At 50.9% G+C, this 27,339-nt stretch overlaps 1 protein-coding gene across 5 annotated transcripts in view; it reads left to right on the plus strand.

Moving 5' to 3' along the window:
- LOC137327804 (SITS-binding protein-like) overlaps nt 1–27,339 on the plus strand; it is a 199,672-nt gene that overhangs the window by 76,815 nt on the left and 95,518 nt on the right. For all 5 annotated transcript variants that reach the window (XM_067993617.1, XM_067993620.1, XM_067993618.1 and 2 more), the window contains exons 3-5: nt 13,980–14,187; nt 19,312–19,462; nt 25,254–25,445. In XM_067993617.1, the coding sequence (XP_067849718.1) occupies nt 13,980–14,187; nt 19,312–19,462; nt 25,254–25,445 (551 nt within the window). The remainder of the gene's footprint in view (nt 1–13,979; nt 14,188–19,311; nt 19,463–25,253; nt 25,446–27,339) is intronic.

The raw sequence follows: 27,339 nt of genomic DNA on the forward strand, positions 1-27,339 counted from the left end.
GACTCCCCTTACCCCAGTGTAAATAATGACCCATCAATAGACTCCCCTTACCCCAGTGTAAATAATATCCCATCAATGGGCTCCCCCTTACCCCAGTATAAATAATGTCCAATCAATGGACTCCCCCTTACCCCATTGTAAATAATGTCCAATCAATGGACTCCCCCTTTCCCCAGTATAAATAATGTCCAATCAATGGACTCCCCCTTACCCCAGTGTAAATAATGTCCAATCAATGGACTCCCCCTTTCCCCAGTATAAATAAAGTCCCTTCAATAGACTCCCCCTTACCTCAGTGTAAATAATGTCCCATCAGTGGGTTCTCCCTCACCCCAGAGTGATTACTGACTCATCAATGGACTCTCCCTTATCCTCGAGTAAATAATGACACATCAATTGTCTCCCCCTTACCCCGGTGTAAATAATATCCCATCAATAGACTCCCCTTACCCCAGTGTAAATAATATCCCATCAAATGACTCCCCTTACCACAGTGTAAATAATATCCCATCAATAGACGCCCCTTACCCCAGTGTAAATAATACCCCATCAATGGACGCCCCTTACCCCAGTGTAAATAATGTCCAATCAATGGACTCTCCCATACCCCAGTGTAAATAATACCCCATCAATGGACTCCCCTTACCCCAGTGTAAATAATGTCCAATCAATGGACTCTCCCTTACCCCAGTGTAAATAATATCCCATCAGTGGACTCCCCCTTACCCCAGTGTAAATAATATCCCATCAGTGGACTCCCCCTTACCCCAGTGTAAATAATATCCCATCAATGGACTCCCCTTACCCCAGTGTAAATAATGTCCAATCAATGGACTCCCCCTTACCCCAGTGTAAATAATATCCCATCAGTGGATTCCCCCTTACCCCAGTGTAAATAATATCCCATCAATGGACTCTCCCTTACCCCAGAGTAACTGATGACACATCAATGGACTCTCCCTTACCCCAGAGTAATTGATGACCCATCAATGGACTCTCACTTACCCCAGAGTAATTAATGACCCATCAATGGACTCTCCCTTACCCCAGAGTAATTAATGACCCATCAATGGACTCTCCCTTACCCCAGAGTAATTAATGACCCATCAATGGACTCTCCCTTACCGCAGAGTAATTAATGACCCATCATTGCAATCTCACTTACCCCAGAGTAATTAATGACCCATCAATGGACTCTCCCTTACCGCAGAGTAATTAATGACCCATCATTGCAATCTCACTTACCCCAGAGTAATTAATGACCCATCAATGGACTCTCCCTTACCCCAGAGTAATTACTGACACATCAATGGACTCTCCCTTACCCCAGAGTAATTACTGACACATCAATGGACTCTCACTTACCCCAGAGTAATTACTGACACATCAATGGACTCTCCCTTACCCCAGAGTAATTACTGACACATCAATGGACTCTCACTTACCCCAGAGTAATTAATGACCCATCAATGGACTCTCACTTACCCCAGAGTAATTAATGACCCATCAATGGACTCTCCCTTACCCCAGAGTAATTGATGACCCATCAATGGACTCTCCCTTACCCCAGAGTAATTGATGACACATCAATGGACTCTCCCTTACCCGAGAGTAATTACTGACACATCAATGGACTCTCCCTTACCCCAGAGTAATTAATGACCCATCAATGCACTCTCACTTACCCCAGTGTAAATAATGTCCCATCAATAGACTCCCCCTTACCCCAGTGTAAATAATGTCCCATCAGTGGGCTCGCCCTTAACCCAGTGTAAATAATGTCCAATCAATGGACTCCCCCTTTCCCCAGGATAAATAAAGTCCCTTCAATAGACTCCCCCTTATCCTAGTGTAAATAATGTCCCATCAGTGGATTCTCCCTTACCCCAGTGTAATTACTGACCCATCAATGGACTCTCCATTACCCTAGAGTAAATAATGACACATCAATTGTCTCCCCCTTACCCCGGTGTAAATAATATCCCATCAATAGACTCCCCTTACCCCAGTGTAAATAATACCCCATCAATGGACTCCCCTTACCCCAGTGTAAATAATGACCCATCAATAGACTCCCCTTACCCCAGTGTAAATAATACCCCATCAATGGACTCCCCTTACCCCAGTGTAAATAATGTCCAATCAATGGACTCTCCCTTACCCCAGTGTAAATAATATCCCATCAGTGGACTCCCCCTTACCCCAGTGTAAATAATATCCCATCAGTGGACTCCCCCTTACCCCAGTGTAAATAATATCCCATCAATGGACTCCCCTTACCCCAGTGTAAATAATGTCCAATCAATGGACTCCCCCTTACCCCAGTGTAAATAATATCCCATCAGTGGATTCCCCCTTACCCCAGTGTAAATAATATCCCATCAATGGACTCTCCCTTACCCCAGAGTAACTGATGACACATCAATGGACTCTCCCTTACCCCAGAGTAATTGATGACCCATCAATGGACTCTCACTTACCCCAGAGTAATTAATGACCCATCAATGGACTCTCCCTTACCCCAGAGTAATTAATGACCCATCAATGGACTCTCCCTTACCCCAGAGTAATTAATGACCCATCAATGGACTCTCCCTTACCGCAGAGTAATTAATGACCCATCATTGCAATCTCACTTACCCCAGAGTAATTAATGACCCATCAATGGACTCTCCCTTACCGCAGAGTAATTAATGACCCATCATTGCAATCTCACTTACCCCAGAGTAATTAATGACCCATCAATGGACTCTCCCTTACCCCAGAGTAATTACTGACACATCAATGGACTCTCCCTTACCCCAGAGTAATTACTGACACATCAATGGACTCTCACTTACCCCAGAGTAATTACTGACACATCAATGGACTCTCCCTTACCCCAGAGTAATTACTGACACATCAATGGACTCTCACTTACCCCAGAGTAATTAATGACCCATCAATGGACTCTCACTTACCCCAGAGTAATTAATGACCCATCAATGGACTCTCCCTTACCCCAGAGTAATTGATGACCCATCAATGGACTCTCCCTTACCCCAGAGTAATTGATGACACATCAATGGACTCTCCCTTACCCGAGAGTAATTACTGACACATCAATGGACTCTCCCTTACCCCAGAGTAATTAATGACCCATCAATGCACTCTCACTTACCCCAGTGTAAATAATGTCCCATCAATAGACTCCCCCTTACCCCAGTGTAAATAATGTCCCATCAGTGGGCTCGCCCTTAACCCAGTGTAAATAATGTCCAATCAATGGACTCCCCCTTTCCCCAGGATAAATAAAGTCCCTTCAATAGACTCCCCCTTATCCTAGTGTAAATAATGTCCCATCAGTGGATTCTCCCTTACCCCAGTGTAATTACTGACCCATCAATGGACTCTCCATTACCCTAGAGTAAATAATGACACATCAATTGTCTCCCCCTTACCCCGGTGTAAATAATATCCCATCAATAGACTCCCCTTACCCCAGTGTAAATAATACCCCATCAATGGACTCCCCTTACCCCAGTGTAGATAATGACCCATCAATAGACTCCCCTTACCCCAGTGTAAATAATATCCCATCAATGGACTCCCCTTACCCCAGTGTAAATAATATCCCATCAATGGACTCCCCTTACCCCAGTATAAATAATATCCCATCAATGGACTCTCCCTTAACCCAGAGTAATTGATGACACATCAATGGACTCTCCCTTACCCCAGAGTAATTACTGACACATCAATGGACTCTCACTTACCCCAGAGTAATTACTGACACATCAATGGACTCTCCCTTACCCCAGAGTAATTAATGACCCATCAATGGACTCTCCCTTACCCCAGAGTAATTAATGACCCATCAATGGACTCTCCCTTACCCCAGAGTAATTGATGACCCATCAATGGACTCTCCCTTACCCCAGAGTAATTGATGACCCATCAATGGACTCTCACTTACCCCAGAGTAATTAATGACCCATCAATGGACTCTCCCTTACCCCAGAGTAATTGATGACCCATCAATGGACTCTCCCTTACCCCAGAGTAATTGATGACACATCAATGGAATCTCCCTTACCCCAGAGTAATTAATGACCCATCAATGCACTCTCCCTTACCCCAGTGTAAATAATGTCCCATCAATAGACTCCCCCTTAACCCAGTGTAAATCATGTCCAATCAATGGACTTCCCCTTACCCCAGTATAAATAAAGTCCCTTCAATGGACTCCCCCTTACCCCAGTGTAAATAATGTCCCATCAGTGGATTCTCCCTTACCCCAGAGTAATTAATGACCCATCAATGCACTCTCACTTACCCCAGTGTAAATAATGTCCCATCAATAGACTCCCCCTTACCCCAGTGTAAATAATGTCCCATCAGTGGGCTCGCCCTTAACCCAGTGTAAATAATGTCCAATCAATGGACTCCCCCTTTCCCCAGGATAAATAAAGTCCCTTCAATAGACTCCCCCTTATCCTAGTGTAAATAATGTCCCATCAGTGGATTCTCCCTTACCCCAGTGTAATTACTGACCCATCAATGGACTCTCCATTACCCTAGAGTAAATAATGACACATCAATTGTCTCCCCCTTACCCCGGTGTAAATAATATCCCATCAATAGACTCCCCTTACCCCAGTGTAAATAATACCCCATCAATGGACTCCCCTTACCCCAGTGTAGATAATGACCCATCAATAGACTCCCCTTACCCCAGTGTAAATAATATCCCATCAATGGACTCCCCTTACCCCAGTGTAAATAATATCCCATCAATGGACTCCCCTTACCCCAGTATAAATAATATCCCATCAATGGACTCTCCCTTAACCCAGAGTAATTGATGACACATCAATGGACTCTCCCTTACCCCAGAGTAATTACTGACACATCAATGGACTCTCACTTACCCCAGAGTAATTACTGACACATCAATGGACTCTCCCTTACCCCAGAGTAATTAATGACCCATCAATGGACTCTCCCTTACCCCAGAGTAATTAATGACCCATCAATGGACTCTCCCTTACCCCAGAGTAATTGATGACCCATCAATGGACTCTCCCTTACCCCAGAGTAATTGATGACCCATCAATGGACTCTCACTTACCCCAGAGTAATTAATGACCCATCAATGGACTCTCCCTTACCCCAGAGTAATTGATGACCCATCAATGGACTCTCCCTTACCCCAGAGTAATTGATGACACATCAATGGAATCTCCCTTACCCCAGAGTAATTAATGACCCATCAATGGACTCTCCCTTACCCCAGAGTAATTAATGACCCATCAATGCACTCTCCCTTACCCCAGTGTAAATAATGTCCCATCAATAGACTCCCCCTTAACCCAGTGTAAATCATGTCCAATCAATGGACTTCCCCTTACCCCAGTATAAATAAAGTCCCTTCAATGGACTCCCCCTTACCCCAGTGTAAATAATGTCCCATCAGTGGATTCTCCCTTACCCCAGAGTAATTACTGACCCATCAATGGACTCTCCCTTACCCTAGAGTCAATAATGACACATCAATTGTCTCCCCATTACCCCGGTGTAAATAATATCCCATCAATAGACTCCCCTTACCCCAGTGTAAATAATACCCCATCAATGGACTCCCCTTACCCCAGTGTAAATAATGACCCATCAATAGACTCCCCTTACCCCAGTGTAAATAATATCCCATCAATGGACTCCCCTTACCCCAGTGTAAATAATGACCCATCAATGGACTCCCCTTACCCCAGTGTAAATAATGACCCATCAATGGACTCTCCCTTACCCCTGAGTAATTGATGACACATCAATGGACTCTCCCTTACCCCAGTGTAAATAATGACACATCAATGGACTCTCCCTTACCCCAGAGTAATTACTGACACATCAATGGACTCTCCCTTACCCCAGAGTAATTACTGACACATCAATGGACTCTCACTTACCCCAGAGTAATTACTGACACATCAATGGACTCTCCCTTACCCCAGAGTAATTAATGACCCATCAATAGACTCTCCCTTACCCCAGTGTAAATAATGACCCATCAATGGACTCTCCCTTACCCCAGAGTAATTAATGACCCATCAATGGACTCTCCCTTACCCCAGAGTAATTAATGACCCATCAATGGACTCTCCCTTACCCCAGTGTAAATAATGACCCATCAATGGACTCTCCCTTACCCCAGAGTAATTAATGACCCATCAATGGACTCTCACTTACCCCAGAGTAATTGATGACACATCAATGGACTCTCCCTTACCCCAGAGTAATTGATGACACATCAATGGACTCTCACTTACCCCAGAGTAATTGATGACACATCAATGGACTCTCACTTACCCCAGAGTAATTGATGACACATCAATGGACTCCCCCTTACCCCAGTGTAAATAATGACCCATCAATGGACTCTCCCTTACCCCAGAGTAATTAATGACCCATCAATGGACTCTCACTTACCCCAGAGTAATTGATGACACATCAATGGACTCTCCCTTACCCCAGAGTAATTGATGACACATCAATGGACTCTCCCTTACCCCAGAGTAATTGATGACACATCAATGGACTCCCCCTTACCCCAGTGTAAATAATATCCCATCAATGGACTCCCCCTTACCCCAGTGTAAATAATGACCCATCAATGGACTCCCCCTTACCCCAGTGTAAATAATATCCCCTCAATGGACTCCCCCTTACCCCAGTGTAAATAATATCCCATCAATGGACTCCCCCTTACCCCAGTGTAAATAATGACCCATCAATGGACTCCCCCTTACCCCAGTGTAAATAATCACCCATCAATGGACTCCCCCTTACCCCAGTGTAAACAATGACCCATCAATGGACTCTCCCTTACCCCAGTGTAAATAATGACCCATCAATGGACTCCCCCTTACCCCAGTGTAAATAATGTCCCATCAATGGACTCCCCCTTACCCCAGTGTAAATAATGACCCATCAATGGACTCCCCCTTACCCCAGTGTAAATAATGACCCATCAATGGACTCCCCCTTACCCCAGTGTAAATAATGACCCTATCAATATGCTCTTGGTGTCCAGTTTAGAATAATCATTAGAGGATTGGGACATAAACCTCATTGATGCTGTTCCGCTACTCAATTGGATCATCGATGATCTGTGTCTAAACTCCATTTACCTGCCATAACCCTTAATACGTTTGTCTAACACATATCTATCCATCTCAGTTTTTAAATTTTCAATTGACCCTCAGCCTCAACATCTTTTTGGGGAGAGAGTTCCAGATTTCCACTACCCTTTGTGTGAAGATGCGCTTTCTGATGCCTGATTAGCCTCACTCTAATTTGCTGGTCATGGCTCCTTATTCTGGACGTTCCCACCAAAGAAAATAGTTTCTCTGTATCTATCAAGTTCTTAAACACCTTAATTGGATCAACTCTTAATCTTCTATACTCAAGGGAATACAAGCCACGTTCAGGCAACCTGGCCTCGTAATTTAACCCTTTTAGCCCCGATATCGTTCTGGTAAATCTGCGTTACACCTCCTCCAAGGCCAATATATCCTTCCTGAGGTGCGGTGCCCAGAACTGAACACAATACTCCAGGTGGGGTCTGACCAGAGCTTTATATGACTAAAGCATAACTTCCACCTCTTTGTATTCCGGCTCCCTTGTGATAAAGGCCAACATTCCAGAGTAAAGATAATTATGATATTCTTGCCAACTAATCAAAACAGACTCACTTTTATTTACTTCCTGTAATGACACGCTAGAGACAAAAGGAGTGCACATGTAAAGAACTTCACTGAGCACTTGGCCTCACCAAGGGGCCAATTTTCGGGTGAAGGAGTGGGAGCGTTGGGGGCGGGGGGCTCTGAAAATCGCTAAAATGCCGAGCGGGTTTGGAGCCCGGCTCCAACCCGCTGATTTCCGGGTTCCCCAGTGATGCGTCCGGGTGAGCGTACACCTCCCACATGCGGGAGTCCCACCGGCAATTAAAGCCGGCGGGATGATCATTTGCATAGTTTGTCAGATAGTTGAGGTACTTGAACTACTTGATTGATTCGACATTTTGGCAGGGGTGCAATTTTGAAGGATCCTCAGCGTGTTTCCCGTGCTGTGGGAAACACTCCCTGTTGGGGCAGACGTGTTTCAGCCAGCAGCCAGTGGGAGATTCAGATGCTTATTTGACAGGTGGGAAGAAAACGTAATTTATTGTAGCAGGGCACTCTGTTATTTCAGACAAAGTTTTGACTCCAAGATCTTTGTGTTTCCACTCAAAATTCTTACTTTCCACCCAAAACTCTGCTGTGCAAACATATTTACCTACTTTTCGGACCCCCTCAAACTCACACCATCAGGATGGGGGGGTGGCGGGGGGCGCCATGGCTGCATTCACCACTTCATCCAAGGATGAGCAACATCACCAGCCTCGCCAGGCGTCCACCTCCGCCACGTGGAGCTCCACAACACAGTGCTGCGCCACAGGGACCTGCACAAGAGCACAGAGGGCAACAACAGAGAGAGCGACGTCGCAGGAGGCACTACCCTCGCCACAGGGTCTACAGACCGAGGATCAGCTTCCTGGACCTCTCTGAGGAGCAGTGCATACGGAGGCTCAGACTCAGTCGCCAGGTAGTTGCAGACATCTGCAGCCTCCTTCATGCCAAGCTGCTCCCGGCTGGGCCGAGCAGCATCTCCTTACCCATCGCTGTCAAAGTCACCACTGCCCTCAACTTCTTCACCCCCGGATCATTCCAGGGTGCCACTGGGCACATCGCCGGGGTCTCTCAGTCGCCTGCGCACAAGTGCCTAAGGCAGGTCACCGACGGCTTGTTTCGCAGGGCCTCGCACTACATCAACTTCCCATGGATGACCTCAGCCAGACGGAGAGGGCAGTGGGATTCCACGCTGTGGCTGGCTTCCCACGGGTGCAGGGTGTAATCGATTGCACCCATATAGCAATACGAGCACCTCCACACGAGCCAGAACTGTTCATCAACAGGAAGGGGTATCACTCCAACACTCAGCTCATCTGTGACCACCGCAAGAGATTCCTTCACGTGTGCGCCAGATACCCTGGCAGCTGCCACGATTCCTTCGTCAACCGGGAATCCAACATCCCGCCCCTCTTCCACGCACCGAACACCTTTAAGGGCTGGCTCCTCGGGGACAAGGGATACCCCCTGCACACATGGCTCATGGCACCTCTGAGGAACCCCATCACTGAGCAACAGTGTCGATATAACGACAGCCACATCGCTACCAGGTCTACAATTGAGCACGCTATAGGGCTGCTCAAGATGCGCCTCAGGCGCCTTGATCATTCTGAGGGAGCGTTTCAATACTCACCAGACAGAGTGGGACGCATTATAGTCGTGTGTTGTGCCCTGCACAACATGGCACAACAGAGAGGGGTGCTGCTGGAGGAGGCCCCATTCACATCTGCCACCCACATTGAGGAGAGGAGGAGGAACAGGAGCAGCCCATGGGCAGAGCACCTGGCTGCTCGTGAGGCCAGTGAGTCACTGATATGTGAACGGTTCTCCTAACATGAGACAGTGTGAAGAGTCCAGTCCTCTCACCACCTGGACAGAGCAGCGCCCACACCAGCGACCTCCCCCACCCCTCCCTGCACAAAATAGACCCGCAACTACACATACACCCACTGTAGAGTGACCCAATGGGTGGTGTTAAATGTGGGCGCTCATGGTGAATCTCATGAAAGGGCCCTATTATAGAAGCCAGTCAAGCATGACCAAGACATGGCAGTAGTGGTGACAATAATAATATTTAATGTGCATTTAACAAAAAGCAAATATAAATAAAAAACATGACTAACCGTCAAACACCCTTGTGCATCCCCTTTGTGCTTACAAAACCTTCGCCTTTCTCCTCCGACTACTCCTACGTGGTGCTTCCCCAGTGGCTGCAGCAGAGGTAGTGGCAGGCTGCTCTTGTTCATGCCCTGACTGATTAGATGTTTTGGGCCGACGCTCTCTGGGTTTTGATGCCCGTGAGGGCCCCTCCAGAAACTGCTCCACCTGCACCTGTGCAGGGGCAGACTCAGCCACGTGGAGAGGAGGCAGCATTGCGGGTATTGGTTGAGAGGGGGGCAACGGGTGAGACATGGAGGACGCTTTGAGTGGCGTCCCCACTTCCATGTCCCCTTTCACCATCATCCCTCCCCTGGGCTAGGCCCACACCACTCCTACCACTCTGCTGGACAACAGTTTGGAGGACATGTGTGATGCCTTGTAAGGCCAGTGCTAGTGTATCTGCCTGCCTGTTTAAGGCAGAATGTTGTTCACCCTGAGTCCGAACGGCCGTTGTCAGGTCCTGAATGGACTCATTTGTGAGCCGTGCTTGAAGCTCCATGGAGGATAGCCTTCCCTCCATCACAGACATTCCAGCACTTACCCGCAACAGTATGTCAGAGATGCCCTCACGTCCCTGTGACACTATCTCAGAGATTCCTTCCTGTACCTGTGCCACCATTCTACTGATGCCTCCTTCCTCTGCGCGATTGTGGAGAGTGCGAGTGGCACCTGTTCCAGCACCTCGCAAATGTGCTGCTGTCCCTCCATCATTCTCCTTTTAAAGGATGGCCCCCAGGGTTCAGCATCTATGTCCAGCTGAGCAGAGCCTGGAGAAGAGTGCTCCCACCATGCAGACTCTCCACAGCTGCCCCTGCCATCAGAGGCCGATAGGTCCTCTGAGGAATCGCCCTCTGCCGTCACAGCGGTCACTGAAGGTCCTGTAAGAGAACAGAAGGCAATATTAAGCATGATCACAGATGTGTCATGTTGCGATGAGCATACTGAGGTGCTGAAGATGGTGAGGCATGTTAACATCAATTCATACTGTGTGTGCTGAATGTTAAAGTTGTGTCACCAGACGTTTGTCGGGTGTCAGTCTCGGCGTCCCCGACGGACAGGCACTCGAGGTGCGGCTCAGCTCCAGCGCCTCCTGCTCCGCGTCTGTGAGGACGACTATCCGTTGCGGACCCCTCTGGTCCTCGCCCTCTCCCGTCCATTCTGGGCTCTCTTTTCCTATAAGGGGAGAAAGTAGACGTGTGAGTGAGTGAGGGTGATGGTGACGTGGCCAACCGATGAATGCATTGGTTTGGGTTCGGCTGACCGTGAAAGAAATGCATCAGAGGGTGAGTATGAGACAGAGCCATGACATTGTATGAGGATTGGGTTGAGTGGTAGTGGTGGGATGAGTACTGGGGAGGTGAGGAAGTGATGAGGAAGTGCAGGTAAGTTGAGGATGAGCCTTGAGTGGGTGTGAGGAGTGATGTGATAGAGTAGTGTTGGCAGTGTAGAATGAGTTGTGGGGTGGGGGCGGTGATGTGGAAGACGGAGTGTAGGAGAATGAGTAAGTGTACTCACTTTGACTGACCTAGTTCGGTCATTGAAATGCTTCCTGCACTGGATCCAGATGCGGGAGACGTTGCTGCTGCTGGTGACCTCCTCTGCCACCTCGAGCCAGGCCTTCTTGGTGGCTGAGGCAGGCCACTTCCTCCCATCTGCCGGGTAAAACACATCCCTCCTCCTCCTCACCCCATCCAGTAGTACCTGGAGTGAGGCATCACTAAATCTAGGAGCAGCCTTTCCCCCGTGCTGCTCCATTGTAGTCTGTGGGTGTTTGTTTCAGGAGCAGCCATTGGAGGACTGCCCCTTTAAACAGAGCTCCTCCAGCTGACAGCCTGTGATGCGGGTGCGCAGTCCGCCCACTGCGCAGCTTTCCGACGGCAAACCCGGAAGCCATGTCAAGTGGCTCCAATTTACCCGCGATCGCGCAGGGGACGGACGGATTTTATTGGGCGGGTTACCCACGCGCCCAATCGTCCTCCCGCTGCCATCCCGCCTTCCTGTTAATATCGGGGCCCAAATGTCTCTTGACTTCATTAGGTTGTGTATTTTCCTCTTAGAATTCAGAAATCAATCTCTTATTAAAAGTACAGTTAAATTTGTTATTAATATATTCTGTTCCCAGACAGTGATTTCTCTGGTGCTTTCCTGCCATTATGCAGATTTACATCAAATCTACAGCACAGAAACAGGCCATGGGGCCCAACTGGTCTGTGCCGGTGTTAATACTCCAAACAAGCCTCCTCCCACTCTTCCCACCCTGTCCCATATCCCTCATGTATGCATCAATCCTCCCCATTAATGCATCGATGCTATCTGCTTCAACCACTCCATGTGGCAGTGAGTTCCACATTCTCACCACTCTCTGTGTAAAGGAATAGCTCCTGAATTCTTAGTTCAATCTGTCCCTGACTAGCTCACAAGCTAAGACAAAGGAAGTGTTGAACAATCAATGGGGGAATGGCTCCCACTTTCCCACACTCCTGGTGGGAAGCCACCCTTACTGTGATGTACCTGCTGGGGAGTTGGGGCCCCATCTCTGAGCCCTGTGAATGCAGCTCACTGCAATATCATGGGACGACCCACACAGTATTCAAACTGGACAGGCTTTAGGACCCAACACACTGACCAACAGCTGTGGGTTCATGAGTCCACTAGCTTCCCGCTAATTTGGGACATTTGATATTGAGCTGGGGTCTGGCAGGGTGGAAGAAGGAAGACTCCGAGCTTTTAATTGAGAAGGCTGGGTCTCAAGGGGATATCCCATTTCCCTGAAACCATGACGGCCAGGGTCAGTTGGCTCCTATTGACAGACCCCTTGACCACGTTGCCTAGATTATGTCGAGTGATGTTATTTTAGCAAGTTACACAGCTGGGGGACTTGAGGCTCGGAGCTCCCTGTGGGGCCTCAGTTGGGAAATGCTTTGCCAGGTGTGCAACTGGGCCCCTCCGTCCATAGAAATCCCAGCTCACATCCCCAGTCTGTGTGGAGTCAGTCGATCTTATCTGGAGCAGCAGCGGCGGGGGCAGGTGGGAATAAATATCAGGCAGGAGGTCCTGCTGATCAGCACTGCTGGGCAACGTACGTGTGTGTGAGGGGGTGTGTGTGTGTACGTGTGTGTGTGCGTGTGTGCGTGTGTGTGTGTACGCGTGTGCGTGTGTGTGTGTGTGTGTGTGGCGGGGGGCAGGATCAGGCTCAGCTGTGAATCACCCCCCCTCCATTTGACACACTAAGAACGAGCACTTGGCTGAGTTATTGGGAGAGTGAGAAACCTGCAGAGTGCCCGACAAGACAGGAGAGTAACACCTGGCTCGCACATGGGGAGTCCCTGTCCTTGTCTGTTACATAAATGTTCAAGACATACCATCATGGCTGTGTGTGTTTGGTTTCTATTTGAATGAGCTGTGTCGACATTTTCAGGCTGCATCTGCCTCCCTGGGCTCCTCAAATCAGGACAACTGCTGCCCACACTTGGCTTCAGTGAGATTCGAGTCAGGTCAGGTGATATGAGACAGAGAAATGTGAGAGTTTTCAGCAGTTCCTGACAGAGTGGGGTGGGGTGGGGGAGAGAGATGTACGGTACACAGAGCTGACATAACCTCCAACAAGCACAGGTCACAGTCTGCAAACCAGGTATGAGAGAGTGCCAAATGGGAAGGGGACTGGCCTGATGGGCCCTCCAGCTTGTGTGGCTTTCTTGGAACTACAGACATGATACACTGAATCCAAACCATTCATCTGGCAGGTCACAGAGGGTGTGGAGGTTCCCCTCTGGTTAAGGCAGTCAATAACCGAGTCATGCAGGCAAGCAAGGTCCCAGATTTGAGCCCAGGCCCTGTGCTGTTGGGCTGTGACCTGTGACCCTGGGCTGACTAAGGTCAGCTAGAATTCCTGCTGCTCATCACTGACTCCCATCGGGTGAGGACAGTCTGTAATGCCCCCTACAGTCGAAGATCTGGCCGGCCACTCACCCGTGAGGAGTGCCACTGGAGTGAGGCTGGTGGCAGTGGGATTATACCCCGGCAGTGAGTCAGCAGTAATGGCAGAGGGTGGGGGATGGGGAGGAGGAGATCTGTTTCTACCCCCGTTACTTTATGTGTGCCTCTCCCCGTTAGGCGTGGCCGTCCGGGTTCAGCAGGAGGTCCCGTTGCAAGTTGGCATCGATAGCAGGAAGCGGCTGTGCCTGGGGATCGCACCCAGTGCTGAGATGGTACCTCTGAGCTACACTATGTGTGTCAGCGACAGCCTCACATCAGTCCACCAGCAAGTAGGAATTCTGATTCCTGAAGCCCAGCCTGCTCTCCCAGACACCAGCATCCTGCGGTAAGAAGCAACACTTCCATCCACTGTCAACCTAGTACGACCCTGACCTCTCCCTCTCTTTAATACCCAGTTCCCCTCTTTCCCCGACATCTCTTTGTCTTTAATCCCCAGTTCCCCTCTTTCCCCGACCTCTCTCTCTTTAATACCCAGTTCCCCTCTTTCCACGACCTCTCTCTCTCTTTAATACCCAGTTCCCCTCTTTCCCTGACCTCTCTCTCTTTAATCCCCAGTTCCCCTCTTTCCCTGACCTCACTCTCTCTTTAATACCCAGTTCCCCTCTTTCCCCGACCTCTCTCTCTCTTTAATCCCCAGTTCCCCTCTTTCCCCGACCTCTCTCTCTCTTTAATCCCCAGTTCCCCTCTTTCCACGACCTCTCTCTCTCTTTAATACCCAGTTCCCCTCTTTCGCTGACCTCGCTATCTCTTTAATACTCAGTTCCCCTCTTTCCCCGACCTCTCTCTTTAATATTAGTTATATTAGGAAAAAGAGGGTGGTCAGGAGCAGTGTTGGCCCCTTAAAAACTGAAAGTGAGGATATTGTCATTGACAATGGGGAAATGGCGGACATGTTGAAAAATTACTTTGCGTCAGTATTTACAGTCGAAAAACAGGATAGCATGCCGGAAATCCCAAGAAAACTAATACTGAATCGGGGACAGGGACTAGATAAAATTAACATAAGTAAAGCAGCAGCAATGAAGAAAATAATAGCACAAAAGAGTGACAAATCCCCAGGACCAGATGATTTCCATCCCAGGGTTTTAAAGGAAGTAGGTGAGCACATTGCAGATGCCCGAACTATAATCTTTCAAAGTTCTCTAGATTCAGGAACTGTCCGTCTAGATTGGAAAATTGCACATGTCACTCCGCTTTTTAAGAAAGGAGAGAGAGGGAAACCAGGGAATTATAGACCAGTTAGCCTAACAACTGTTGTGGGGAAAATACTGGAGTCTATAATTAAGGATAGGGCGACTGAACACCTCGAGAATTTTCAGTTAATCAGAGAGAGCCAGCATGGATTTGTGAAAGGTCGGTCGTGCCTGACAAACCTGATTGAATTTTTTGAAGAGGTGACTAAAGTAGTGGACAGGGGAATGTCAATGGATGTTATTTATATGGACTTCCAGAAGGCATTTGATAAGGTCCCACATAAGAGACTGTTAGCTAAGATAGAAGCCCATGAAATCGAGGGAAAAGTACGGACTTGGTTAGAAAATAGGCTGAGCGAAAGGCGACAGAGAGTAGGGATAATGGGTAGGTACTCACATTGGCAGGATATGACTAGTGGAGTCCTGCAGGGATCTGTCTTGGGGCCTCAATTATTCACAATATTTATTAACGACTTAGATGAAGGCATAGAAAGTCTCATATCTAAGTTTGCCGATGACATAAAGATTGGTGTAAACAATCTTACAACACCAGGTTATAGTCCAACAATTTTATTTGAAAATCACAAGCTTTCGGAGGCTTCCTCCTTCCTCAGGTGAATGTCAGGAAATCCTTGAACCTTTCGCATTTATAGTCAGAGAACAATACCTGGTGATTACAGATAATCTTTCCAACTGCCCGTTGTCAAGGCAATCAAAGTGTTCAGACAGAGAGGTGTTACCTACAGGACCACCGAATATACAAACGGCCAGAACACAAAACAGAGAGAGAGGGAGAAACATCCAAAAGGAAGAGAAAGACATAAAATGACCCGTTGAATTAAAGACAGATAACTTTTATTCGCTGGTGGGGTTACGTGTAGCGTGACATGAACCCAAGATCCCGGTTGAGGCTGTCCTCATGGCTGCAGAACTTGGCTATCAATTTCTGCTCGACGATTTTGCGTTGTCGTGTGTCTCGAAGGCCGCCTTGGAGTACGCTTACCCGAAGATCGGTGGCTGAATGTCCTTGACTGCTGAAGTGTTCCCCGACTGGGAGGGAACCCTCCTGTCTGGCGATTGTTGCGCAGTGTCCGTTCATCCGTTGTCGCAGTGTCTGCATGGTCTCCATGCTCCGGGGCATCCTTTCCTGCAACGTATGAGGTAGACAACGTTGGCCGAGTCACAGGAGTATGAACCATGTACCTGGTGGGTGGTGTCCTCTCGTGTGATGGCGGTATCTGTGTCGATGATCTGGCATGTCTTGCAGAGGTTGCCGTGGCAGGGTTGTGTGGTGTCGTGGATGCTGTTCTCCTGAAAGCTGGGTAATTTGCTGCGAGCGATGGTCTGTTTGAGGTTGGGTGGCTGTTTAAAGGCGAGTAGTGGAGGTGTGGGGATGGCCTTAGCGAGGTGTTTGTCGTCATTGATGACATGTTGAAGGCTGCGGAGAACATGGCGGAGTTTCTTCGCTCCGGGGAAGTACTGGACGACGAAGGGTACTCTGTTGGTTGCATCCCGTGTTAGTCTTCTGAGGAGGTCTACGCGATTTTTCGCTGTGGCCCGTCAGAACTGTCGATCGACGAGTTGAGCATCATATCCCGTTCTTACGAGGGCGTCTTTCAGCGTCTGTAGGTGTCCATCGCGTTCCTCCTCGTCTGAGCAGATCCTGTGTATTCGCAGGGCCTGTCCATAGGGGATGGCCTCTTTGACATGGTTAGGGTGGAAGCAGGAAAAGTGGAGCATCGTGAGGTTGTCTGTGGGCTTGTGGTAGAGTGAGGTGTTGAGGTGCCCGTCTTTGATGGAGATTCGTGTGTCCAAGAAAGAAACCGATTCTGAGGAGTAGTCCATGGTGAGCTTGATGGTGGGATGGAACTTGTTGATGTTATCGTGTAGTCTCTTTAGTGATTCTTCGCCGTGGGTCCATAGAAAGAAAATGTCGTCGATGTATCTGGTGTATAGCGTTGGTTGGAGGTCCTGTGCAGTGAAGAAGTCCTGCTCGAACTTGTGCATGAAAATGTTGGCGTATTGGGGTGCGAATTTGGTCCCCATGGCTGTTCCGTGTGTTTGGGTAAAGAACTGGTTATCGAAGGTGAAGACATTGTGATCCAGGATGAAGCGGATGAGTTGTAGGATGGCGTCTGGAGATTGGCTGTTGTTGGTGTTGAGTATTGATGCTGTTGCAGCGATGCCGTCATCGTGGGGGATACTGGTGTAGAGTGCCGAGACGTCTATCGTGGTGAGAAGTGTTCCTGGTTCCTGGTCCGTGGGTACTGAGTTTTTGTAGGAAGTCTGTAGTGTCGCGACAGAAGCTGGGGGTTCCCTGTACGATGGGTTTCAGGATGCCCTCGACGTATCCAGAGAGGTTCTCACACAGGGTTCCGTTGCCTGATACGATAGGACGTCCGGGTGTGTTGGCTTTGTGTATCTTTGGGAGGCAATAGAAGTCTCCCACGTGGGATGAGAGCGCGTAGGATGCTTTGAAGGTCTGGATCGAAGGTCATCACCTGCATCTCCACATCATAAAGATTGGTGACATTGTAAGCAGTGTAGATGAAAACATAAAATTACAAAGGGATATTGATAGATTAGGTGAATGGGCAAAACTGTGGCAAATGGAATTCAATGTTGACAAATGTGAGGTCATCCACTTTGGATCAAAAAAGGATAGAACAGGGTACTTTCTAAATGGTAAAAAGTTAAGAACAGTGGATGTCCAAAGGGACTTAGGGGTTCAGGTACATAGATCATTGAAGTGTCATGAACAGGTGCAGAAAATAATCAAAAAGGCAAATGGAATGCTGGCCTTTATATCTAGAGGACTGGAGTACGAGGGGGCAGAGGTTATGCTGCAGCTATACAAAACCCTGGTTAGACCGCACCTGGAGTACTGTGAGCAGTTCTGGGCACCGCACCTTCGGAAGGACATATTGGCCTTGGAGGGAGTGCAGCGTAGGTTTACTAGAATGATACCCGGACTTCAAGGGTTAAGTTACGAGGAGAGATTACACAAATTGGGGTTGTATTCTCTAGAGTTTCGAAGATTAAGGGGTGATCTGATCGAAGTTTATAAGATATTCAGGGGAACGGATAGGGTGGATAGAGAGAAACTATTTCCGCTGGTTGGGGATTCTAGGAGTAGGGGGCACAGTCTAAAAATTAGAGCCAGACCTTTCAGGAGTGAGATTAGAAAACATTTCTACACACAAACGGTGGTAGAAGTTTGGAACTCTCTTCCGCAAACGGCAATTGATACTAACTCAATTGCTAAATTTAAATCTGTGATAGATAGCTTTTTGGCAACCAAAGGTATTAAGGGATATGGGCCAAAGGCAGGTATATGGAGCTAGATCACAGATCGGCCTGATCTTATCAAATGGCGGAGCAGGCATGAGGGGCTGAATGGCCTACTCCTGTTCCTATGTTCCTATACCCAGTTCCCCTCTTTCCTCGACACTCTCTCTGTCTCTTTAATACCCAATTCCGCTCTTTCCCCGACCTCTCTCTCTCTTTAATACCCAGTTCCCCTCTTTCCCCGACCTCTCTCTCTGTTTAATACCCAGTTCCCCTCTTTCCCCGACCTCTCTCTCTCTCTTTAATACCCAGTTCCCCTCTTTCCCCGACTTCTCTCTCTCTGTTTAATACCCAGTTAGCCCTCTTTTCCAGACCGCTCTCTGTTTCATAACCAGTTCCCCTCTTTCCCCGACCTCTCCACAGCTCCACATCATGGCTACTATCGACACCACAAACTGCCGGCTCACAGTGGAGAGGATCTCCAAGAAGATCGCGCATATCGACACAGACATCAAGTTTCAACGGCATCTCCACATCATCTTTAATACCCAGTTCCCCTCTTTCCCCGACCTCTCTCTCTCTTTAATACCCAGTTCCCCTCTTTCCCCGACCTCTCTCTCTCTTTAATACCCAGTTCCCCTCTTTCCCCGACCTCTCTCTCTCTTTAATACCCAGTTCCCCTCTTTCCCCGACCTCTCTCTCTCTTTAATACCCAGTTCCCCTCTTTCCCCGACCTCTATCTCTCTTTAATACCCAGTTCCCCTCTTTCCCCGACCTCTATCTCTCTTTAATACCCAGTTCCCCTCTTTCCCCGACCTCTCTCTCTCTTTAATACCCAGTTCCCCTCTTTCCCCGACCTCTTCCTCTCTTTAATACCTAGATCCCCTCTTTCCCCGAACTCTCTCTCTGTTTAAAATGGGGAGGTTGTTTTTCATGCAGCCTCTGATTTTTTGCTCCTTCTGTATCAGGCTGCCATTCTGGAAGTTGCAGAGAACTGCTGATATCGTCCAGAAGCTCGAGCACAACATGAAAGCATTGTCCAGCAAACTGAGCCAGCACGAGCTGGGTGAGGGAGTGATGGATCTCAGTGAACAATCCACGCAGCTGCTGTCTGGCCAGGTATGAGTGCTGTCAGTCAAAACCTGCTCTCAGTACAGCTCCTCCCCTCCTTGCCCAAACACACTGGGCTTGGAATCTGATTTGGCCACTCCGCCCCATTTTCTTGGGAATTTCCAGTGGAATTTTACTGCCAATGCCTCCAGCTGGAGGGTGTTTCTAAGGTCAACATCTACCCACTGGTCCCTCGCCCCTGTCCATTGCTCACTCAGCGGCAGCAGCATATTTGAACATGGGGAGCATCACAGCCGAGCGAGTTGCTGTTCTCGCCTGATATCGGCATTCCAGCAGGGATCTCTGGATAGTGATCAGGAGAAGGAGCCCTGGCTGTTGTTCCCCTAACCCAGGGGTAATGGGGAGAATTCTAACAGCCCTTCTACCAGCCCAGCTGAAATGGGCTAACGTGGCACGGACTAGGAAGTGTTTCGGGAATCCCCATTAATCGCTTTCTACCTCAAGCTGAGGAAGTGATTGTGTTGCTTCACCCCAAAGCTGTGCCCGCAGCTCACCCTTTAGTCATGGGTGACATTCAGGCAACATTTTCACAGCAAGCTCTTGTAAAATGCACACACACGACTGTCCTCAATCTTTCCCTTGGTGCAGTGTCTGCTGATGGATGGCTTTATTGGCTCATGGGGTTTTTCCATGAGTAGCTGATCCGCACGGGCCGGGATACTCCCGGGTCCCACCCCGGTCCGTGCTGATCCGCACAGGCCGGGATACTCCCGGGTCCCACCCCGGTCCGTACTGATCCGCACAGGCCGGGATACTCCCGGGTCCCATCCCGGTCCGTACTGATCCGCACAGGCCGGGATACTCCCGGGTCCCATCCCGGTCCGTACTGATCCGCACGGGCCGGGATACTCCCGGGTCCCACCCCGGTCCGTACTGATCCGCACAGGCCGGGATACTCCCGGGTCCCACCCCGGTCCGTGCTGATCCGCACAGGCCGGGATACTCCCGGGTCCCATCCCGGTCCGTGCTGATCCGCACAGGCCGGGATACTCCCGGGTCCCATCCCGGTCCGTACTGATCCGCACAGGCCGGGATACTCCCGGGTCCCATCCCGGTCCGTGCTGATCCGCACAGGCCGGGATACTCCCGGGTCCCATCCCGGTCCGTGCTGATCCGCACAGGCCGGGATACTCCCGGGTCCCATCCCGGTCCGTACTGATCCGCACAGGCCGGGATACTCCCGGGTCCCATCCCGGTCCGTGCTGATCCGCACAGGCCGGGATATTTCCGGGTCCCATCCTGGTCCGTACTGATCGTTACAGGCCGGGATATTCCCGGGTCCCATCCCGGTCCGTACTGATCCGCACAGGCCGGGATATTCCCGGGTCCCATCCCGGTCCGTACTGATCCGCACAGGCCGGGATATTCCCGGGTCCCATCCCGGTCCGTACTGATCCGTACAGGCCGGGATATTCCCGGGTCCCATCCAGGAATGTGCATACACTGGAGAGTAAAGACCCAGCTTATAGTTCACAAGGGACTGGATCTGTCAATGGGAGGTGCAGTGCAGCCAAAAACTCTGAGAAAAGCACTGGGACAGATGAACAGTGAGAGGCTGTGATTCTGCCCCAGGCCCCAGGCTGCTGTCCTTGAACCACTCGGCCCCCAGTCTGTAAGGAGGAATAACTGGATCGGCTCAGTCGTTCTGTAGTAAGAACTGGTGGGGGAGGGAGAGAAACCTGAGTCTAGGGTGGTCAAACATTGCTGACAAGAGCTGGGTGTCAGTGACAGGCCTGTTGTCTCATGTAACATCAGTGCCTGTCAGAAAGCAGCTCGGTGTAACAGTGATCCTGGGGCAGCCCAGTATCAACAGAAGGTCAAATAGAAGGTCTTTACTTTAACTGCAGGCTCTCCCGACACACTAAAGCCAGTGATTTTCACACATGGGGTTTCTCTGTCCAGAGGGAGTAAGTGTGATCTTTGGACCCTCACCGACATGTCTGATGGTCCGTGACCCTCACCGACATGTCTGATGGTCCATGACCCTCACCGACATGTCTGATGGTCTGTGCAGCCTTCCAGCCCCAGCCAGCTCGGCGCTGACATACACTGGCCTGGGGCTGACGCACACTGGCCTGGGGCTGACACACATTGGCCTGTGGCTGACACACTTTGGTCTGGGGCTGACACACTTTGGTCTGGGGCTGACACACTTTGGCCTGGGGCTGACGCACGCTGGCCTGGGGCTGACACACTTTGGCCTGGAGCTGACACACTTTGGCCTGTGGCTGACACACTTTGGCCTGTGGCTGACACACTTTGGTCTGGGGCTGACACACTTTGGTCTTAGGGCTGACACACTTTGGCCTGGGGCTGACGCACGCTGGCCTGGGGCTGACACACTTTGGCCTGGGGCTGACGCACGCTGGCCTGGAGCTGACACACTTTGGCCTGTGGCTGACACACTTTGGCCTGTGGCTGACACACTTTGGTCTGGGGCTGACACACTTTGGCCTGGAGCTGACACACTTTGGCCTGTGGCTGACACACTTTGGCCTGTGGCTGACACATTTTGGTCTGGGGCTGACACACTTTGGCCTGGGGCTGACGCACACTGGCCTCAGGCTGACACACATTGGCCTGTGGCTGACACACTTTGGCCTGGGGCTGACACACACTGGCCTGGGGTTGACACACTTTGGCCTGGGGCTGACGCACACTGGCCTGGGGCTGACGCACACTGGCCTGGGGCTGACACACACTGGCCTGGGGCTGACACACTTTGGCCTGGGGCTGACACACACTGGCCTGGGGCTGACGCACACTGGCCTGGGGCTGACACACTTTGGCCTGGGGCTGACGCACACTGGCCTGGGGCTGACACACTTTGGCCTGGGGCTGACGCACACTGGCCTGGGGCTGACGCACACTGGCCTGGGGCTGACGCACACTGGCCTGGGGCTGACGCACACTGGCCTGGGGCTGACGCACACTGGCCTGGGGCTGACGCACACTGGCCTGGGGCTGACGCACACTGGCCTGGGGCTGACGCACACTGGCCTGGGGCTGACACACTTTGGCCTGGGGCTGACGCACACTGGCCTGGGGCTGACGCACTTTGGCCTGGGGCTGACGCATACTGGCCTGGGGCTGACGCACACTGGCCTGGGGCTGATGCACACTGGCTCAGGCCCTTCACAGGACTGGCTTCCTGCCCAAGTTCCTTCCTGGTAACATTTCAAGTGGCTTAAGTATGCTTGGCATGCTGACTGCTGACTGTGGTGGATTCCCTGAATGTTTCTTGGCGCTGCTCGGATCTCCCCCCCTCCCCTCCCACCCAACCTTCCAGGTTCCTCCCACCCTTGCCTCCCCCACCCCAGCAGACCAGGCCACTGCAGCAGCTGCTCTCAAAACCTGTGGCTGAAGGGCAGGACTATGACTGTTTAGGCAGGCCTGGGCCTGTCAGGAGACTCTCAGGCCTGGGCCCGTCAGGAGACTCTCAGGCCTGGGCCCGTCAGGAGACTCTCAGGCCTGGGCCCGTCAGGAGACTCTCAGGCCTGGGCCCGTCAGGAGACTCTCAGGCCTGGGCCCGTCAGGAGACTCTCAGGCCTGGGCCCGTCAGGAGACTCTCAGGCCTGGGCCCGTCAGGAGACTCTCAGGCCTGGGCCCGTCAGGAGACTCTCAGGCCTGGGCCCGTCAGGAGACTCTCAGGCCTGGGCCCGTCAGGAGACTCTCAGGCCTGGGCCCGTCAGGAGACTCTCAGGCCTGGGCCCGTCAGGAGACTCTCAGGCCTGGGCCCGTCAGGAGACTCTCAGGCCTGGGCCCGTCAGGAGACTCTCAGGCCTGGGCCCGTCAGGAGACTCTCAGGCCTGGGCCCGTCAGGAGACTCTCAGGCCTGGGCCCGTCAGGAGACTCTCAGGCCTGGGCCCGTCAGGAGACTATTCCCTCAGCTTCAGAGAAGGCAAGCGGCCCTCAGGTTCCTGGGTTGAGGGAAACCCACTATTTTGGACATCCCTTTCTTCTGCAGAGCCCCTCTGGCTCGTTTCAAGCCCTTCGCAGCAGGGGGGGCCCGGGGTGGGGGTGGGTGGGGTGTGTGTGCGCGTGTATATGTGTGTGTGTGTGCACACGTGTATGTGTTTGTGTGCGCGCGTGTGTGCATGTGCGTGTATAGGTGTGTGTGCGCCCGCGTGTGTGTGCGGGTGTATGTGTGTGCAGGCGCATATGTGTGCGCGTGCGTGTGGACTCATGTGTGTGGGTGTGTGTGGGCGCATGTGTGTGCACGCATCTATGTGTATGCATGTGTGTGTGGGTGCGTGTGTGTGGGCGCATGTGTGTGGGCGCGTGTGTGTACACGTGTGTGTGTGCACATGTGTTTGCGCATGCATGTGAGGGCATGCATGTGTGTGTGTGTGGGTGCATATCGGAGGAGGGTCCCAATCCCCAAGTTATCTTTGCGACCAATGCCCTTTGAAATAAACCGAGCCTGTTCAAGATTCGCATGGAACGGAGCGGGGGATGGGTGGTGGTGGTTGGGGAACAGAGAAACAAAATGATGGCTCTATCTCTCCTTCTGTCAGCAAGACATGTGCTGATATTTTTGATGCACCATGAATATTGATGTTAACACCAAACAGACAAACCAACCTCCCCTCCCCCACCCCCACCCCCACCACCCTTCCTCTTTGATACATTGGCTGTTTACAGGTGGCTGAGTCCAACTATGTGTAGAGCTCTGGGGGAGACTGTAAAACTGAGCCAGCTACACTTTTCCTGCTGCCGTTGGCTGAGTTCACATGAGACAGTAGGAGACGGTATTTCCTCCTCTGAAGGCACTGACTCTGGCTGGTGTCGGGCTCCACAAGTGTCGGGGCACTTGGCCGGCCTCACACGGGAGAGATTGCTTAGCACTGTGCCGCACTATCGGAGGGTCAGTACTGAGGGAGCGCTGCACTGTCGGAGGGTCAGTACTGAGGGAGCGCTGCACTGTCGGAGGGTCAGTACTGAGGGAGCGCTGCACTGTCGGAGGGTCAGTACTGGGGGAGCGCTGCACTGTCGGAGGGTCAGTACTGAGGGAGCGCTGCACTGTCGGAGGGGCAGTACTGAGGGAGCGCTGCACTGTCGGAGGGTCAGTACTGAGGGAGCGCTGCACTGTCGGAGGGTCAGTACTGAGGGAGCGCTGCACTGTCGGAGGGGCAGTACTGAGGGAGCGCTGCACTGTCGGAGGGGCAGTACTGAGGGAGCGCTGCACTGTCGGAGGGGCAGTACTGAGGGAGAGCTGCACTGTCGGAGAGATAGTACCGAGTGAGAGCCGTACTGTCAGAGGGGCAGTACTGGGGGAGTGCTGCATTGTCGGATGGGCATTACTGTGGTAGTTCTGCACTGTCGGAGGGGCAGTACTGAGGGAGTGCTGCACTGTCGGAGGGGCAGTACTGAGGGAGCACTGCACTGTCGGAGGGGCAGTACTGAGGATGAGACGTTACACCGTGGCCCGCCTGCCTGTTCTGGTGGATGCTGTGGCCCAGTGTGAGGAGGGGAATTGTGTTGTTCAGGCCACGATTCATCCCTTAGAGAAGACAGATTAACCGGCAGTTCCATTTATTGCTGTTTGTGGGATCTTACTGTGCACATAACGTCAACAGTTGTGAATCACTTGGCCATGTTTCTGAGCTGTGATGAAGGTGCAGTATAAACCGAGATTAGCTGAGGGCGTGACAGGTTGACCTGTCACCGTGTATCTCGGTGGCTCGGACTCTGCAGTTGGTTGCACCATGTTGATCTGCCTCCTTGACTTGTCGAGCACTACCTCCGGTCTTGAATTACGATGTTCTCCCATTTGCAGGAACACAGTCTATTTGACACCCAGGGGAAGACTCCCGTTCCACAGAGCAGGCACCTCGACCGACATCAGCTGAGGTTGTCCATCACACTCTCTCCTTACACCACCATCGACTCCAATCACTTCCAGGCGACCCTGAAGGAAGGGAGAGAAAGTTTCTGGCTCAGCCACCCATCGTCATCAACCGGACCTCCAGTACTTCCTAGTTTTATTTCTCCTCTGCCGTTGCTCTGTTAAGAATGTTGTGCTTGATTGGTAGTGTCACCCCTTCACACACTTAGCTTTGTGTGAGCTGGCTCCAGTCTACTCCAGTCTCCTCTGTCTGACGTACAATGGTTTGTGGCTCTGGTGAGGAGAGGCCAAGAGCGCAACACTGCCCCAAGTCTGGTGCCCGTTGACAGGTTAGACTCACAGGCCACAGGAAGGCTGGTGAAAATATCATACAGGTGCGAGCAGTGCTGAGGGAGCTTTACTCTATATCTACCTGTACTGTTCCTGCCCCGGGAGTGTTTGATGGGACAGTGTAGAGGGAGCTTTACTCTGTATCTACCTGTACTGTTCCTGCCCCGGGAGTGTTTGATGGGACAGTGTAGAGGGAGCTTTACTCTGTATCTAACCCGTGCTGTACCTGCCCTGGGAGTGTTTGATGGGACAGTGTAAAGGGAGCTTTACTCTGTATCTAACCCGAACAGTACCTGTCCTGGGAGTGTTTGATGGGACATTGTACAGGGAGCTTTACTCTGTGTCTAACCCGTGCTGTACCTGTCCTGGGAGTGTTTGATGGGACAGTATCGAGGGAGCTTTATTCTGTATCTAACCTATGCTGTAGTTGCTTTGGGAGTGTTTGATGGGACAGTGTAGAGGGAGCTTTATTCTGTATCTAACCCGTGCTGTACCTGCCCTGGGAGTGTTCGATGGGACAGTGTAGAGGGAGCTTTACTCTGTATCTAACCCGTGCTGTACCTGCCCTGGGAGTGTTTGATGGGACAGTGTAGAGGGAGCTTTACTCTGTATCTAACCCGTGCTGTACCTGCCCCGGGAGTGTTTGATGGGCCAGTGTCGAGCGAGTTTAATCTGTATCCAACCCCTGCTGTCCCTGCCTCCGGATTGGTGGATCGGGCCGTATGGAGGGAGCTTTACTCTGTATCACCGGGTACGGAAGCATAGTGGTTATGTTACTGGGCTAGTAATCCAGAGGCCTGGACTAAAATCCAGAGTCATGAGTTCAAATCCTGCCACGGCAGCTGGCGAATTTAAATTCAATTAATTAATTAAAATTCAATTAATTAAATAAAAATCTGGAATTAAAATACTAGTATCAGTAATGATGACCATGAAATTACCGGATTGTCGTAAAAACCCATCTGGTTCACTAATGTCCTTTAGGGAAGGAAACCTGCTGTCCTTACCCGGTCTGGCCGACATGTGACTCCAGACCCACAGCAATGTGGTTGATTCTTAATTGCCCTCTGAAATGGCCTAGCAGGCCACTCAGTTGTAAAATCTCGCAACGAAAAGTCATAATAAGAATAAAACCGGACAGACCACCCGGCATCGGACCACTAGGCACCGGACACGACAACGGCAAAACACCAAGCCCAGTCGACCCTGCAAGGTCCTCCTTACTAACATCGGGGGACTTGTGCCAAAATTGGGAGAGCTGTCCCACAGACTAGTCAAGCAACAGCCTGACACAGCCATACTCACAGAATCATATCTTTCAGCCAACGTCCCAGACCCTTCCATCACCATCCCTGGGTATGTCCTGTCCCACCGGCAGGACAGACCCACCAGAGGTGGCGGTACAGTGATATACAGTCAGGAGGGAGTAGCCCTGGGAGTCCTCAACATTGACTCTGGACCCCATGAAATCTCATGGCATCAGGTCAAACATGGACAAGGAAACCTCCTGCTGATTACCACCTACCGTCCTCCCTCAGCTGATGAATCAGTCCTCCTCCATGTTGAACACCACTTGGAGGAAGCACTGAGGGCAGCAAGGGCACAAAATGTACTCTGGGTGGGGGACTTCAATGTCCATCACCAAGAGTGGCTCGGTAGCACCACTACTGACCGAGCTGGCCGAGTC

This window comes from Heptranchias perlo, chromosome 12, assembly GCF_035084215.1.
Source record: "Heptranchias perlo isolate sHepPer1 chromosome 12, sHepPer1.hap1, whole genome shotgun sequence".
Classification (NCBI taxonomy): domain Eukaryota; kingdom Metazoa; phylum Chordata; class Chondrichthyes; order Hexanchiformes; family Hexanchidae; genus Heptranchias; species Heptranchias perlo.